General features: G+C 50.2%; 1 protein-coding gene across 2 annotated transcripts in view; it reads left to right on the top strand.

Moving 5' to 3' along the window:
* LOC134980318 (dnaJ homolog subfamily A member 1-like) overlaps window positions 1–17885 on the top strand; it is a 234993-nt gene that overhangs the window by 58509 nt on the left and 158599 nt on the right. The window contains exon 3 of one of the 2 annotated variants that reach the window (XM_063947080.1): window positions 11125–11219. In XM_063947080.1, the coding sequence (XP_063803150.1) occupies window positions 11163–11219 (57 nt within the window). In that variant the 5' untranslated portion in view covers window positions 11125–11162. Of the gene's footprint in view, window positions 1–11124; window positions 11220–17885 lie in introns of those variants that run through there. The other variant, XM_063947082.1, reaches the window with a different exon arrangement.

The raw sequence follows: 17885 nt of genomic DNA, 5'->3' as shown, positions 1-17885 counted from the left end.
CCGGGTACAGCAACCATGACTCAGATCCTGGAGTTTCCGTTTAATGAAAGACAATGTATTTTCAGATGGTGACAATCCAGCAAGGAATTCTTTGTGCGATATCTGCCAGGGGCTGTATCACACTTGCTGAATGCACCGAGCAGACAGGAATCTTATCTGGTCTAGAATAGAGCGCTATTTATGATCCAGCCAAGAGCAATACTGATTAATATAGCTTTCCCCAATAAGCGCTCCAGCTGCTGTCCCTCAACAGAACCAGCCACCATTACTGTAATCGTTGCAGGACATACAGGAACTAATCCTGATCATTCATATGACCACGCTCACAGCTTAGCCTATCTGGGGAGACCCAGGGCAGCTGTTTCAGGCAGCTGATCTGGGGTCAGCAAAATAAAGGAACTTCATTTACAAATGACATATATTCTTTACGAACAAGGCTAAATTAGTGATGGTCATTCCGAGTTGATCGCTAGTTGCCGTTGTTCGCAGCACAGCGATCAGGCAAAAAATCTGCATTTCTGCGCATGCGTACGGGCCGAAGTGCGCACGCGCGACGTACTTTCACAAAAAACTATGCAGTTTCAAACAAGGTCGAGCGACGCTTTTCAGTCGCACGGCTGATCGTTGAGTGATTGACAGGAAGTGGGTGTTTCTGGGCGGTAACTGACCGTTTTCCGGGAGTGTGCTAAAAAACGCAGGCGTGTCAGGTAAAAATGCAGGCGTGCCTGGGGAAACGGGGGAGTGGCTGGCCGAACGCCGGGCGTGTTTGTGACGTCAAACCAGGAACCAAACAGTCTGAAGTGATCGCAAGGAAGGAGTAGGTCTGGAGCTACTCAGAAACTGCATGAAAAAATTTCAGCACTGTTCTGCTAACCTTTCGTACGCACTTCTGCTAAGCTAAGATACACTCCCAGAGGGCGGCGGCTTAGCGTTTGCACTGCTGCTAAAAGCAGCTAGCGAGCGATCAACTTGGAATGAGGGCCAGTGGCGTTTACTATGTTGGTTGAACTATGGTGTATGAATATTATTGTGCAAATACTGCACAAATACTGTACTAATGCTTCTAATAGTATATATAAGGGATGAGGAGAGGGGCATCTTCTTGTAATGAGTACTTCTGTGTCATGTCAAACCATAGCTGCAGTAGTTTTATGATAATGTAACCTCTGAGTGGCACTATCACACTTCCCCTCTGCAGAGATAGAAAGTCTACTGTTAATAAATCCAACTAAACACCAAAATTCTACTGTGTGACAAAATACTTATAATTTGTAGAAATGAAAATGAGCTGTGTGCGCCTCCAGGTGGGCCCCTCCTCTCTAAGTCGCATGCGTAGGTCTCGGGATAAATGGCGCCTGTGTTCTGGAGACCATGGCAGCGATTTTCGCCGTGACTGCAGCACCAGACGCTGGACTCTGGAAATGTAAGTATTAAAAATGGGTTCAGTGTGCGTGCCCACACTGCACCCATTTCAGAAACGCCTATGGATCTGTAGCTCTTTCAAAAACCCGTTAGGCGTTTAATGTCCATTTAATCTCCCACGCAAAGCATATACCCAACTTTTCTGTGGGTCAGAGCGGGACCCTTGCACGCATCGCAGGCACATGTCCTGAATTATGGGACGTGGTCTACTGGGAAATGCTTGCGGATGGGACAGCGTCTAAAATATAGGACTTTCCCAACAAGATCAGGATGGTTGGGTATAGCATATTTCCTACTTTTTCGGATTGGCCGGGAGGCTCCCAAAAATCAGGTGACGCTCACGGCCCCCCGAAAAGGTAGGCAAGTCTACCGGAGGCCAGTATCACCCACTGCAGCCTCCAAACCCCCCCTCAGGGAGGCCGATGATGCGTTTTCCGCTGAATCGTGTCATTGTAGTCCCACCGCCCCACTATTTAATGGCAGTAGCCTGGGCATTGAATAGCGAGGGGTGGGGCCACGATGACACAATCCTGCTCCCACGCCCACCCCTTATGAGACCACGCCCCCTGTTTGACTGACCTGGCCTGGCCACAAGGGTCAACAAGAAAGGCGATAAGCATTGTGTAAAGTTTAAGGAGACTATTTGTTAGAGCCTATTTATCATTAGTGGCAGTGAGGGTGTCGAAAAATATTATTTCTTAATGCTACAAATCACGACAATAAGGAATGAAGTTTAGGGGGGATTTATCAATCTTCTCTTGATGAGACAAGGGGCTCCTATCCTGATGTCACTTTCCTGCCATTGACCTTCAATACAGTGGGGCAGATTTATTAAGCTTGGAGAAGTGATAAAGCAGTGATAAGTGCAAGGTGATAACGCACCAGCCAATCAGCTCCTAACTGTCATTTTTCAAACCTGTAATGATTGGCTGGCGCGTTACCACCTTACACTTATCACTGCTTTATCACTTCTCCAGGCTTAATACATCTGACCCAGTATATCTAATCACTGTGACTTTCAGGGGTACAAACTTGGAAAGCTTGCCCTTCAGATCTTGATCAATTGGAAAAAATCGCAGTCCCCACTGAAAAAAATGGAGACTATGTTATCCTGCGTATTACTTCGTTGAACGCGGGAGATCGCTTTATGGAAGCCACTGTCTCAGGAGAGAATGAATAAAATTGCACAAGAAATAATTTCATGTTGCTGCAATGTGCGGCGATAAACGATAGTTTACGTGTTGTTAAATGGTGACATTATACTGCATTTATCCAATGTAGCGGCAGCTTAGAACATGAAATGATATCTGGGACCAGTGCTGCATTGTGGAGTAGCCCTAATTTCTTGAATCTGTATTTATTTGTTTTCACAAAGTTCAATTGTCCTAATCATTTTATTATAAATATAAATGATGAGACATATACTGTATATAAAGCGTGTGCTCTGATGGACAGTTCATAGGGTGATGGCGTTAGGGTTGGGTATTATACAGGTTTCGTGTTGTTACAGCTGGGCCATACATCTATAGATAAAGCGGGTGATATCACTGTTGTGATCCCGTCCGCAGCAGCTGGGCAGGAGTTACTGAGAGGGGTGTGTACTGTAGGAAGACGCTGTCATAGCATTCAGTCTCAGATGTCCCCGGTGACAGCTGCCCTTGGCTAAATGATCACTACAAACAGGAAACCCGCACACCCCAGGGTCATTGTGGCTGAAGACACATGGCAATTGTGATATTGTTCTATGATATCCTTATCCACTGAGAAAACAATGGCTGCCTCCGTCTGGCATGTTATAACACTTTTATTAGGGGTTGATTTATCAAGTAGTGAAAAAAGTGGATAAGTTGCGCATGATAACAATCAGCATTCCAAACAGAAAAATAGGGTCATGGCCACAGAATAGAACCATTTCTCATTACACCGCACAGTAGTGTCCATCAGTCACATTGCACCACACCACACAGTAGTACCCCTTATACACATTACGCCAGGTAGAGCCCTTTATACAACACAGGCAAAACAAAAACACAGGGAAAAACAAAAAAAACAAAACCTGATTTGTGCCCTTTACATTATTTGTAATTTTTCTTCCTTATAGTAATGCCCCTTACACATTATGCCACACACTGTAATGCAGATTCCACATTATTTCACACACCATAATGCCCATAACTCGTTATGCCACACACCGTAATGCCACACACCGTAATGCCCATTACATGTTATGTGACACACTATAATGACCATTACACGTTATGCCACAAATTATACCATACACTGTAAATGCCCATTACACATTATGTCACATACAGTTATGCGCCTGACACCATTTTATGACCCATGCACAAATTATGCCCCACAGTAAGGCTTCTAATTACTTTTAAATTCTCTGCTCGTTGCCAGGGGTCTAATGCTCGTTGCCAGGGGTTTCATGCTCTGGGTTCCTTGCTTTTGCCAGGGGTCTCATGCTCGTTGCGAAGGGTTCATGCTCGTCAGGGGTTTCATGCAGTGGGTTCTATGCTCGTTGCCAAGGGTTTCCTGCTTGTTTCCCAGGGTTTCATACTCATTTGCCAGGGGTCCGGTCTCCCTCCCACACCCCACACACCAGCTGCAGCAGGCGCTGTGGGCTGCATGGGTGCCTACTGCAGTAGACACCACTGACGGAAACAGTCAGATGTTAGAGGTCCCACTTGAGACAGATACTCGAGGCCTACGGGGTGATTGCAGCCGCGCCCTCAGGCTGCAGTGCCCTGGGTGCCTCACCCTGCTTGTCCGCACCTAAAACCGTTCCTGTATCCACCTATAGAATGTACTTTATGAAGTATATTAACCTACTTTTTTTTGTCTCTTATCTTGAAGAAGCCCAGAGAGGAGATGCAGCAGGCTGAGCTGACATCATTATGGGATGAGAAAATGTCCACGATTCGTGGGCCCGCGGGTAGGCTAAATGACGTGATTTGCGTCTTTTAGCCATGTCCCTTTCACACCGTTGTTGCAATTGTATTGATTTTATACCCATCCTGTCCGCTTCACTAGGAAGCTGGCAAGATGATCGAGAGCCACCTATCCTTCCGGGGCTGTGGGGGACTATCCGAAAAACTGGGAATCTCCTGCGGCTTCCGGGAGGGTAGGCAAGCATGTTATTCAGGCTTCCTCACAGCTGATTGGTTCATATAGGCAACTTCTCCTCTGGCCCACTTCACTCTTTTTCACTGCTTCATACACCAATCCCTCCTAGAATATTATAGAATATATAGAGAATGTTATAATATACCAGCCGGAGGCAGCCGGTTTGTGAGCTGAACTAATTTAAGGTTGCTATTCACTGGAAAGTAGTGACAACATTGAGGCATGAGGCACGCAGTGCCTCTCCCCCTTTTGCTGTATCATTACGCAGGTGAGTCACTTGGTCTGGTGACACCTGGTGCGCAAAATAGAGCAGGAAGAGTGCAGGACCTCAAAGGCATGCACCCATTTTAATCACTCAGGGGAGTTTACCCAGCATTCCCCTGGAGACTCCTCCTGCACTCAATGACAGGAGCCGGGTGCTGCAGTACAATGGGGGTTATTCAGAGATGGTCGCAGATCTTGCTTCCCGAATCAAGATCTGCGTCCATCTACTCACATGCTGGGGGCCGCCCAGCACAGGGCAAGGACTGCCCAGCTTGTGTGTGGCGCTGCCTCGTGATGCGCCCGCATCTAATTGACGACGTATTGATTTGAAGTTGACCCCTGACTGCGTAGCATTGCTGCGCAGGCAGGCAGTCCAACTCCTTTTTTTTTCAGAACAGCTGCGTGTGACATCACGCCCCTGTTTTGCCCGCAACGCTGTGTCACCATCCCCCTGACGGCCAACGCTGTCATGAAAGGATGCGGCCGCATGGTGATGTGTCACGCACGCACACTATGGCCAGTGTGCAGGTCCGACGGACGTGGTGCTACATACAGACCCCAATGTCACAGTGCAACACCTGGCTCCCTGTCACTGCGGAGCAGCCGGCATTTTGGTGACACCTGGGTACGGCCTGCACCCTCATAGTGACGCCTCTGTCTCTACCTAATCTGCAAGAAATGAGGCATGCAAGGTGAAATTATTCGGTGTGTGCCCCTCCTCCCTTGAAAATGTGGCACCAATGTCTGCAAAGAAGATAGGAAAGGCTCTGGAACACCGGTGCCAACATAGCTGAAGAAATTTCCGGCAATATGACGCCAGCGGCCGCCTGGTCAGGCCTTGTTCTGGAGGCACCCGTTATAGGTAAGCCACTGCTAATCAGGCGCTACCCAACTGCCTTCTGTATCTTCCAGTAGTTACGGCCACTGCAGATGGCACACGTGGGTTACATTCAGGGGAGTAAGCACAGCCACATAAAGGGTCCTTAGTCACCTGTGACAGGGAGGAAGCTAAGTGCTGAAGGAAGAGGAAAAAGCACAGGCCTCCCGCCACTCTGCTTCCTCTGCATTCCCTGTGACTCAGCTGTGCAGCTGTACCGTGGTATGACCAGACCATTCTTACCGCTAGGCCCTCATGTTTTGTACGTTATTACATTTACTATATGTGTGCTTGACTACTCTCCCGGAATCTACGGAGAACTCCATTGAGCCCCAGGACTCCCAGAAGAGAAGATGACCCTCCCACATCCCATCCAAGTCTGGGGTAAATATACTAAGGTGGGAGGTTTTTAGAACTGGTGATGTTGCCAATAGCAATCAATCAGATTCTAATTAACAGTTATGTAGCAGCTTCTAGAAGATAATTGATAGAATCTGATTGGTTGCTATAGGCAACATCACCAGTTCTAAAAAAAAAAACTCTCGCCTTAGTAAATTTGCTCCTATGTCTGCATCAGGGGTTGACTGGCAACTTTTAGCCTGGGGGGGCAAATACATGCAAGTGCTCAGTAACAGAAAAACAGGCATGTACTAAGTGTACAAGTACAGTAGATGCAGAGCATCTGCACATATGGCTGAAGGGGCATAACCTTACCTTCCAACCATCCTGATCTTAGAAGGACTGTCATGCTGTCCCACCCACGGGCCAGTGTCCCACAGGGGCTCAGGAGGATGGGGTACAGTTGTTACCCAGCCTATCTTCCGTACATCTTTTCCGCACATCTCTGATCAAAACTCACCAAATTTCAAGCAGTATATATACTGATGCACCTGTGTATAATGCCCACATGTGCCCTTTGGCTCATATATTATACGAGGTGATTAATCGCGCCCCACGGGCGCTCTTCACACCGTCGTAAGAGGCTATGCCCACTTAACCCTTGCACACCCTTGTGGCGTGCAGTATTTGTATTATATGGAGTATTACCTCCAATCATAATTGTGTGAGTGGTTAAATACTGAATGGACAAAGGGCGAGCGATGGTTAAGGGGTCGTAGCCCCTTGCAACAGCGTGAACAGCGCACGCAGGGCCTGATGAATCACCTAGTAGGTGCTGTGGTTGGGGGAGTAGCGGGTGCGGGGGAGACACGCATGGGGGAGGGAGTCCGGGGGTGCTGTGGGTGGGGGAGGGGTGGTTGCGGGGGTGCCGTGGTTGGGGGATGGGCTGGTGAGGTGGTGCCGCGGGTGGGGTCCGGGTGCAGGGGTTCCGCGGGTGGGGGTGCTGCGGGTGGGGGAGGGGCTCTGGAGCCACCGCGGGTGGTGGAGGGGGGTGTGGGGGGGTGCCGCAGATGGGGCCCGGAGGTACTGTGAATGGGGGAGGGGCGGGTAATGCTTCTCCTGCTTCTCCTACTGGAAGCAGCTAAGTTGCTGTCCTCCCTTTGGCAGTGGCTCTCCTGGAGACTCACACAGCAGCCAGTCACTATTGTTAGCGCTAATGTCCCAACGTGCCACATTACAGGGAAGAAGATGCACTCAATAAACTACAGCTCCCAGCAGGCCTTAGCGCTGGAATGCTTTAGCACTAAGGGCTGCTGGGAGGTGTAGTTTATTTAATGCGTCTACTTCCCTGTAATGCGCAACGTTGGGACATTGGCGCTAATAATAGAGACTGGCTGGCAGAACTGACTGACTCACTGAATCAATGTGAAAGGCGAGAGTGCTGTGCAGTGTCAGTGACACTGCACACCCACTGCACTGCACAACACTGTCACCTTTTACATTGATTCAGCATCCAGACATTACCCTCTGCGATATCACCCACTCTATCCGTTACAGTAGCCATCTCGGGGCTTCCAGGCCGGCAGCCCAGGTGCTGTGTTGCGGAGTCAGGGCCTCTGGGGATCTGGGTGCGGCTGTGGCGGGGAGACACAGTAGTAGTGCCACTTTCAAATTAATACACACAGTAATAGTGGCACTTACATATAATACACACAGTAGTAGTGCCGCTTACATATAATACACACAGTAGTAGTGCCGCTTACATATAATACACACAGTAATAGTGGCACTTACATATAATACACACAGTAGTAGTGCCGCTTACATATAATACACACAGTAGTAGTGCCGCTTACATATAATACACACAGTAGTAGTGTCGCTTACACATAATACACACAGTAGTAGTGGCGCTTACACATTATACACACAGTAGTAGTGGTGCTTACACATAATACACACAGTAGTAGTGGCGCTTACATATAATACACACAGTAGTAGTGGCGCTTACACATTATACACACAGTAGTGGTGCCGCTTACACATAATACACATAGTAGTAGTGGCGCTTACACATTATACACACAGTAGTAGTGGCGCTTACACATAATACACATAGTAGTAGTGCCACTTACATATAATACACACAGTAGTAGTGGCGCTTACACATAATACACATAGTAGTAGTGCCACTTACATATAATACACACAGTAGTAGTGGCGCTTACACATAATACACATAGTAGTAGTGCCACTTACATATAATACACACAGTAGTGGTGCCGCTTACACATAATACACACAGTTTGGTATCCCTGCCCCCTGCGATGTTGTTGTTAGTTGCATTGGCGCGGGAGATGGGGGCAGGGTCGGAATGATTCTGTTTGCATCGCCCCTGCCACCCACACTGGCCGCATGCTTCACCCTTCTGGGAATTCCTGGAAGAGAAAGAAAAAAAGTACTTTAGGTAAGTACCGCACATATACATTGAGGCATGAGGCTTTTGCCAGCCACTGTGTGTTGCTTATGGGCACACCTGGTCAGACTCAGGATGAGGTCACATTGCCAGTTCCGGTACCACGGTTTCCAATAAAAAAAAAAGGCTCATGGTCTAAGACATACTGTAGGTTCAGGACAATGGTAGACAATGGAGGTGGTGGTGGGGGGGAGGGGGTCGAGAACACTACCATGGGCTACGCCGCAGAGAGAGATACAGTACTAACCAATCAGCTCCATGCTGTCATTTTTCAAGCACGGGCTGTAACATGGCAGCTAGGAGCTGATCGGTATTGTGCTTTATCTCTGTCCACTTTAGCTCTCTCCAAGGCTGAGTACATAGACCCCGAGACTGATGTCATCCCTTCATGGGATCCTGAAAAAACAAATCCTCAGATAAAAGCACAATGCTTGTGTTTTTATCTTTAGCAGTGGGACTGAGGGTCCGGGTATGAGCGAGAGACGGGGGGGGGGGGGGGGGGGGGTGAGGGGGGGGGGGGGTGAGCCTCCGCAGTCATGTCAGCTCTCTACTTCACACATGCCTCAATGGTTCATTAAGAAGATTTCTCTGAGAGGGAGTCCGCTATAGAACAGGCTTTGTGCCTACAGAATGGATACTGAACAGAACTGGGGATGTGACACATTTCAAGGGAACCCAGGCGGTCAGCTCTCGCCCTAAGAATACAGGGCACTTGTATGAAATGAATGAGCCAAGAAAGTCCTACATTTACAGGCATATGTGCAGCTCTAGAAACAAAGAGGGTCATTCCGAGTTGATCGCTAGGTGCCGTTGTTCGCAGCGCAGCGATCAGGCTAAAAATCTGCATTTCTGCGCATGCGTATGCACCGCAATGTGCACGTGCGACGTACGGGTACAAAGTCCTTTGTGGTTTTGCACAGGTTCTAACGAAGCTATCAGTCGCACGGCAGAACGCAGGAAGATTGACATGAAGTGGGCGTTTCTGGGTGGCAACCTACCGTTTTTAGGGAGCGCTTAGAAAAACGCAGGTATGTCGGGGGAAACGCAGGCGTGGCTGGGCGAACGCTGGGTGGGTGTGTGACGTCAAAAGCTGTCCCTCCGTCGTTAGAATCAACGCACAGGAAGAGTAACTACAGGGCTGGTCTTGTTTTGTACAAAATGATTTTGCAGGCGCTCTGCTGCACAAGCGTTCGCACTTCTGCAAAGCGAAAATGCACTCCCCAGTGGGCGGCGACAATGCGTTTGCATGGCTGCTAAAAGTAGCCAGCGAGCGATCAACTCGGAATGACCCCCTATATAGAGTGCTGTAAGTTCTAGATTATCGTGATGACACAGTCATGCAAAGTTTAGGTATGCGCAAATCTGTAAAATGTACTTCATCAATAAAGTTATGTGACAGGCAAGTTATAGCTAACAGTTACTAGCTTCATACAGTTTACAAATTATTATATTTTAAAGCTAGAACCTAAGTGGGCGGAGCTCGCTTGTTAGTACCTGCAGCCACACCGGCCGACTGTGAAGGAAACAATGCACCTGAAATATATCAGTATAAATGCAGCACTCTAGAAATCTGTCTGTAGGGATTGGTTCTTAAGATTCAATTAGCTTTACCAGAGGAAACGTGTGGGAATCATTTATGTAGGTGGAAAATCGATGCTCTGCAGCCTCCTTATCTGCCTAGGCGTACTCAGCTACACACTCATATTCCTTATTTCGTAACTACTCCCATAAAAGCACCCCCTTCACCTGTACATTAAGGGGTCACCATTGGTGATAGTGGTGACTCACGCTAGGGATAACAATCTTATGGTGAATTATTATTATTACCAGTTGTTTATATAGCGCACACATATTCCGCAGCTCAGAGTATTTGGCCACTCACATCAGTCCCTGCCCCAGTGGAGCTTACAATCTATCAGAGATTGACGCAGATGAGGCCTAATTCAGACCTGAATTAGGCCTCATCTAGATGTGCTAAATTTAGCACGTGTTCAGTCACACAGACATGCGGGGGGATGCTCAGCACAGGGGTAGTCTGCCCCGCACAGGTACAAAAGCATCGCACAGCGGCGATGCTTTTGTACTGAAAGATTAGCTCCCGGCCAGCACAGCTCCTGCGCACTGGCAGGAGCTACTCGTCGCTGTAAGGGTCGCAGCAACCCCAATGGTCTGGGCACGTCTGCGTTGCCCGGCCCGCGCCCCCTAAACGGCGGCCAAACGCCACTGGCCCGCCCCCTCCCTGCCAGCTACCGCCTCTGCCTGTCAATCAGGCAGAGGCGATCGCAGGGCTGAGACTGCCGACGGCTATCTGGCACACTGTGGTATCGGCGCATGCGCAGTTCAGACCTAATCGCTGCTGTACGAAAATGCACAGCACCGATCAGGTCTGAATTAGGCCGATGTACCGCTGCAATGCTTGTTCTGTTATCTACATCCTGGAAGATAGATCGAAAACATTGAAAAATGGTTCATTCTTTGATATGAATAATAAAAATACTATTATTATTATTATTATTATTGTTGTTTTATGTTGAGAAGTTTTAAATTTTTATATATATATATAATTTTTTTTATGGCTTTTGTTTACAATTTTTTTGTTCTTTTTTTGTTTTAGTGTAACTGAAGTCCCAAACCACCACCGGCAGCCACTGCATGGATATGGTGTACCATGCATTCTTATTTGCCAAAGCAGCCAAACCCACTGTAAAGGTAAGAATCGGAACTGTTTATTAACTAATTAGCATATCCCCGCCCTACCCCAACATTCCATCATCCTATGGTAGAGTCCTGATGTTATATTCCCAGGTGCCCTTTTGTGTGTTCATATATGGGTTATGTAATAGGTTCTGAATTCTGATATAACATAACTGACACGATTTCAGCGAGTTCGCAATACGTTATATGGCTGTTTATGAGCTATATGTACAGTATGTCCTATACATTTTCGCCCCCAGTGTTTGCCTCTCTCTTCCTCTCCTTGTTTCTCATAGTAAATTATGTTGTCTTTTCCTGGCCATCTTCCAGAGGTTCTACAGCATGCTGCAAACATTACATAAACATATCCCTTCCTGTGTCACATTCCCTGACTAAAAGAGGTTTTATTCTGTCATTTTCATTTGCATGCACTTTTTGACCTATTCCCTTACAGTGACACCCATAAACTATTTTTCTATCACTTCACCATTAAAAACCTTTGCTGCATACTTGATGACTTCTTCCCCTGGAGGGAGGTCCATGTAGAATGTCTAGGGGTTTGTGGCAAAGTGATTCGTGGCAGGGACTGGGCTCTTTTTATTATCTGCGGAGGCACACCAAAAATTGTTATGGGTTCATAGCCTTGGTGACTGAGAAGCATTTGGCACGTACGACCCCTTATGGTAGGGCTACTGGGACACTGGTTCAAGGGGTCTTGTAAGCACAACACAATTACATTAAGGGTGAGTTCACACACAATGCTTCATATGCTCACCACACGAAGATTCACACCAGCCTAGGGGTGGTCTTCAGTTTGCCGGCTGTTGGGATCCCGGCGCACAGTATACCACGACCCCCCTAGAGGGAGAATAGATAGCGTGGCGCGCGAAGCACGCCGCCGTGCCCGCAAAGGGCTAATTTGCGCTTGCCCAGCTGTCGGTTTGCCGGCGGTCGGGATTCTGGTGCCGGTATGCTGGCCGGGAGCCCGACCGCCGGCATACCATACTACACCCCCTAGGGGTGGTCTTCAGTTTGCCGGCTGTTGGGATCCCGCCGCACAGTATACAGTTATCAATCATAATACTCATTGTGCTAGATTAACTCTGCCTGCCTCTATGTAGCTCTGCACTCTGGTTGTGCAGCCATTGTTCTGGAGATCTTGGGCGGGATGTACTAAAGGAAAAATGCGGTAAACCCCCCGAAAACAAGGGTTTTACTGCATTTTCAAATGTACTAAGACCCTACCGCTGTTTTTTCACCGTCCAGTGTATCACCATCTCTGGATGGCGATACCCTATAGAAGTCTATGGGCTTCTTATCGCCAACCGCCGCAACCCTCCGACTCCCCCGCCGCAGACGCCCCCCCCCCCCCGGCATACCTTCCTCCAGGCTGCCCTGGTACCAGAAGGTAGTCTCCTCCTCCCCCTAGCAACGCAGCCGGTGGTCCTTCTGGCTGCAAGGGGGAGGAGGAGGCGCCGGGTGCAGCCTGCTGCTGCTTCCCGGCGTGTAGGCAGTGTGAAGACCCCTGGGAGGTGACGGAGACCCCCTGCAGACCACCTCACAGGTATCGCGGGGGGCCTCCGTCACCGCATTGCGATATTGATCGCATATGTTAGTACATCGATGCGATAAGCGGCGAGGTGCGGCGATGTATCTTAATACATCCCGCCCCTCCATTACAGGGCTCTGTGCGGCAAGGACGGTTTGTAAAGTTCAGTTTTCCACTAGTGTTCAGTGTCATAATGCTCAGCTATTAGCGTGGAAGTCAGATACTGTACACTTCCAATATAGCTTCAGCCAATGAGAAGCCGCTGACGTCACATGATTATAGTCTCTTCAGTTCACCTGAACAAGAGCTGGCAAAATTACAGGGACAGTGGATGACAGAATGGTGGAATTAGGGGCACATAGAGGGGGTGGAGCGGGTACAAATTACCTGGCTCGGGCTTCTGTAGTGGCCCAGTAGTGCAGGGGAGGTGTAACTACACCTCCTGTATGCCACAATCAATCATGGCCCCCGATGTACTCACTGATGCACTATCATGCACGTGACCTCCAAGTAGGAGGCTGCATGGCTTTAAGGGAATCCGCGAGAGAGTTCGGCGTTCATTGCTGTGTTGTGTTTAAGATTGTGCTGTAGATGTTGGTGTAAAGATCAAAAATTATGTTTATTGCAACCGTTAGCAATTTTGTGCTGGTGGAGTGGGGAGTCTGTAGCTAAATTAATATAACACCTGCTGAAAGTACTGTGCAGGAGGAAGTTGGTTAAGTAGAGCTTGCATCCGGTATGTGTACTGTGCTGGAGGATGTGAAGAGTTAATACAGTTACTGTATATGTTTATATGACCTTGAGATGGTCTGGCGCCATTTCCGTGATCTTGTATTACACCCATATAAACTTTACTAGCTAACCATGGACTAAGCCTTCTGGTTGCAGATGCCATAGTCAAGCAATAGCCGGAGCAGTGACATAGTGCTACAGAGGACAATGACAAGGCCTTTCTCCTTGTTTTGGGAGTTGGGCCAACCAATGGCCTCTGAATATGTCGTCTGTAGATTACTTATCCAACATTTCTATGATCGCCTAAGGCCAAAACCCTGTATATACCATCCTGACGACGCTCCGCGCCCACTACAACTACCGCAAATCATTTTTACTGCATAAAAGCATCTTTTGTAAACCAATCATGCTAAAAATAGGCCTAATTACAGTGATCTCCTCATTCCTCTACAGAGCGAAAAGAGAAAAGTTTTAGTAATCTTTTATTAGTTCATCTGAGACACTACATGAAACAGCGAGCAGGAAGAGAACAGTCAGAGCCACCCCCATCCCCCAGCAGCCGCGAATAACACAAGAAGTGCAGTTATCTAATATGTTTCAATGGGGGGGCATTTACAACATTGACAATCTTTATGTCAAAAACACCATGTGGACAGTTGTGATGTCATTCAACATTACTGACATTCTGCACTGACTGAAGGGTTAGGGTTAGGCTGTGGGAAGGAAGGGTTCGGTTAGGCACAAGAGGATGGTTAGGCTGCAGGAGTGGAGGTTAAACACTAGAATAATGGTTAGGTTGCAGGTGGGGAGGGTTAGGGTTAGACATTAGGCGTAAGGTTAGGGTTAGGCTGCAAGAGGGGAAGGTTGGGGTTAGGCACTAGGTGGAATTTTAGGCTGCGGGAGGGGAGATTAGGGTTAGGCACTAGGGTGAGGGTTAGGCTGCGGAAGGGGAGGTTAGGGTTAGGCACTAGGTGGAGGGTTAGGCTGTGGGAGGGGAGGTTAGGGTTAGGCACTAGGGTGAGGGTTAGGCTGCGGGAGGGGAGGATAGGGTTAGGCACTAGGTGGAGGGTTAGGTTGCGGAAGGGGAGGTTAGGGTTAGGCACTAGGGTGAGGGTTAGGCTGCGGGAGGGGAGGATAGGGTTAGGCACTAGGTGGAGGGTTATGCTGTGGAAGGGGAGGTTAGGGTTAGGCACTAGGTGGAGGGTTAGGCTGCGGAAGGGGAGGTTAGGGTTAGGCACTAGGGGGAGGGTTAGGCTGCTGGAGAGGAGGTTAGGGTTAGGCACTAGGGTGAGGGTTAGGCTGTGGGAGGGGAGGTTAGGGTTAGGCACTAGGTGGAGGGTTAGGTTGTGGAAGGGGAGGTTAGGGTTAGGCACTAGGGGGAGGGTTAGGCTGTGGGAGGGGAGGTTAGGGTTAGGCACTAGGTGGAGGGTTAGGTTGCGGAAGGGGAGGTTAGGGTTAGGCACTAGGGGGAGGGTTAGGCTGCTGGAGAGGAGGTTAGGGTTAGGCACTAGGGTGAGGGTTAGGCTGCGGAAGGGGAGGTTAGGTTTAGGCACTAGGGCGAGGTTTAGGCTGCGGAAGGGGAGGTTAGGGTTAGGCACTAGGGTGAGGGTTAGGCTGCAGAAGGGGAGGTTAGGTTTAGGCACTAGGGCGAGGTTTAGGCTGCGGAAGGGGAGGTTAGGGTTAGGCACTAGGGTGAGGGTTAGGCTGCCGGAGGGGAGATTAGGGTTAGACACTAGGCTGTGGGAAGGGAGGTTAGGGTTAGGCACTAGGGTGAGGTATGGGTGCGGAAGGAGAGTTTAGGGTTAGGCAGTAGGTGGAGGGTTAGGCTGTGGGAGGGGACGTTAGGGTTATGCATTTGGGAGGGTTAGGCTGTGGGAGGGGAGGTTAGGGATAGGCACTAGGGGGAGGGTTATGCTGCGGAAGAGGAGGTTAGGGTTAGGCACTAGGTGGAGGGTTATGCTGCGGGAGGGGAGGTTAGGGTTAGGCACTAGGTGGAGGGTTATGCTGCGGAAGGGGAGATTAGGGTTAGGCACTAGGTGGAGAGTTATGCTGCGGGAGGGGAGGTTAGGGTTAGGCACTAGGTGGAGGGTTATGCTGCGGGAGGGGAGGTTAGGGTTAGGCACTAGGGGGAGGGTTATGCTGCGGGAGGGGAGGTTAGGGTTAGGCACTAGGTGAAGAGTTATGCTGCGGAAGGGGAGATTAGGGTTAGGCACTAGGTGGAGGGTTATGCTGCGGAAGGGGAGGTTAGGGTTAGGCACTTGGGGGAGGGTTATGCTGCGGAAGGGGAGGTTAGGGTTAGGCACTAGGGGGGGGGGTTAGGCTGTGGAAGCGGAGGTTAGGGTTATGCATTTGGGAGGGTTAGGCTGCGGAAGGGGAGGTTAGGGTTAGGCACTAGGGTGAGGGTAGGCTGTGGGAAGGGGAGGTTAGGGTTAGGTACTAAGGGGAGGGTTATGCTGTGGAAGGGGAGGTTAGGGTTAGGCACTAGGGGGAGGGTTAGGCTGCTTTAGGGGAGGTTAGGGTTAGGCACTAGGGGGAGGGTTAGGCTGTGGGAGGGGAGGTTAGGGTTAGGCACTAGGTGGAGGGTTAGGTTGCGGAAGGGGAGGTTAGGGTTAGGCACTAGGGGGAGGGTTAGGCTGCTGGAGAGGAGGTTAGGGTTAGGCACTAGGGTGAGGGTTAGGCTGCGGAAGGGGAGGTTAGGGTTAGGCACTAGGGGGAGGGTTAGGCTGCTGGAGAGGAGGTTAGGGTTAGGCACTAGGGCGAGGTTTAGGCTGCGGAAGGGGAGGTTAGGTTTAGGCACTAGGGTGAGGGTTAGGCTGCAGAAGGGGAGGTTAGGTTTAGGCACTAGGGTGAGGGTTAGGCTGCCGGAGGGGAGATTAGGGTTAGACACTAGGCTGTGGGAAGGGAGGTTAGGGTTAGGCACTAGGGTGAGGTATGGGTGCGGAAGGGGAGTTTAGGGTTAGGCAGTAGGTGGAGGGTTAGGCTGTGGGAGGGGACGTTAGGGTTATGCATTTGGGAGGGTTAGGCTGTGGGAGGGGAGGTTAGGGTTAGGCACTAGGGGGAGGGTTATGCTGCGGAAGGGGAGGTTAGGGTTAGGCACTAGGTGGAGGGTTATGCTGCGGGAGGGGAGGTTAGGGTTAGGCACTAGGTGGAGGGTTATGCTGCGGAAGGGGAGATTAGGGTTAGGCACTAGGTGGAGGGTTATGCTGCGGAAGGGGAGGTTAGGGTTAGGCACTTGGGGGAGGGTTATGCTGCGGAAGGGGAGGTTAGGGTTAGGCACTAGGGGGGGTTATGCTGCGGGAGGCGAGGTTAGGGTTAGGCACTAGGTGGAGGGTTAGGCTGTGGAAGCGGAGGTTAGGGTTATGCATTTGGGAGGGCTAGGCTGCGGAAGGGGAGGTTAGGGTTAGGCACTAGGGCGAGGGTAGGCTGTGGGAAGGGGAGGTTAGGGTTAGGCACTAAGGGGAGGGTTATGCTGTGGAAGGGGAGGTTAGGGTTAGGCACTAGGGGGAGGGTTAGGCTGCTGGAGAGGAGGTTAGGGTTAGGCACTAGGGTGAGGGTTAGGCTGTGGGAGGGGAGGTTAGGGTTAGGCACTAGTTTGGAGGGTTAGGTTGCGGAAGGGGAGGTTAGGGTTAGGCACTAGGGGGAGGGTTAGGCTGTGGGAGGGGAGGTTAGGGTTAGGCACTAGGGGGAGGGTTAGGCTGCTGGAGAGGAGGTTAGGGTTAGGCACTAGGGTGAGGGTTAGGCTGCGGAAGGGGAGGTTAGGTTTAGGCACTAGGGCGAGGTTTAGGCTGCGGAAGGGGAGGTTAGGGTTAGGCACTAGGGTGAGGGTTAGGCTGCAGAAGGGGAGGTTAGGTTTAGGCACTAGGGCGAGGTTTAGGCTGCGGAAGGGGAGGTTAGGGTTAGGCACTAGGGTGAGGGTTAGGCTGCCGGAGGGGAGATTAGGGTTAGACACTAGGCTGTGGGAAGGGAGGTTAGGGTTAGGCACTAGGGTGAGGTATGGGTGCGGAAGGGGAGTTTAGGGTTAGGCAGTAGGTGGAGGGTTAGGCTGTGGGAGGGGACGTTAGGGTTATGCATTTGGGAGGGTTAGGCTGTGGGAGGGGAGGTTAGGGTTAGACACTAGGGGGAGGGTTATGCTGCGGAAGGGGAGGTTAGGGTTAGGCACTAGGTGGAGGGTTATGCTGCGGGAGGGGAGGTTAGGGTTAGGCACTAGGTGGAGGGTTATGCTGCGGAAGGGGAGATTAGGGTTAGGCACTAGGTGGAGAGTTATGCTGCGGGAGGGGAGGTTAGGGTTAGGCACTAGGTGGAGGGTTATGCTGCGGGAGGGGAGGTTAGGGTTAGGCACTAGGGGGAGGGTTATGCTGCGGGAGGGGAGGTTAGGGTTAGGCACTAGGTGGAGAGTTATG

Source organism: Pseudophryne corroboree, chromosome 12 (genome assembly GCF_028390025.1).
Source record: "Pseudophryne corroboree isolate aPseCor3 chromosome 12, aPseCor3.hap2, whole genome shotgun sequence".
NCBI classification, from domain to species: Eukaryota; Metazoa; Chordata; class Amphibia; order Anura; family Myobatrachidae; genus Pseudophryne; species Pseudophryne corroboree.
Note: the sequence above shows the minus strand (reverse complement) of the source record. Positions and strands in the feature narration are given on the sequence as shown.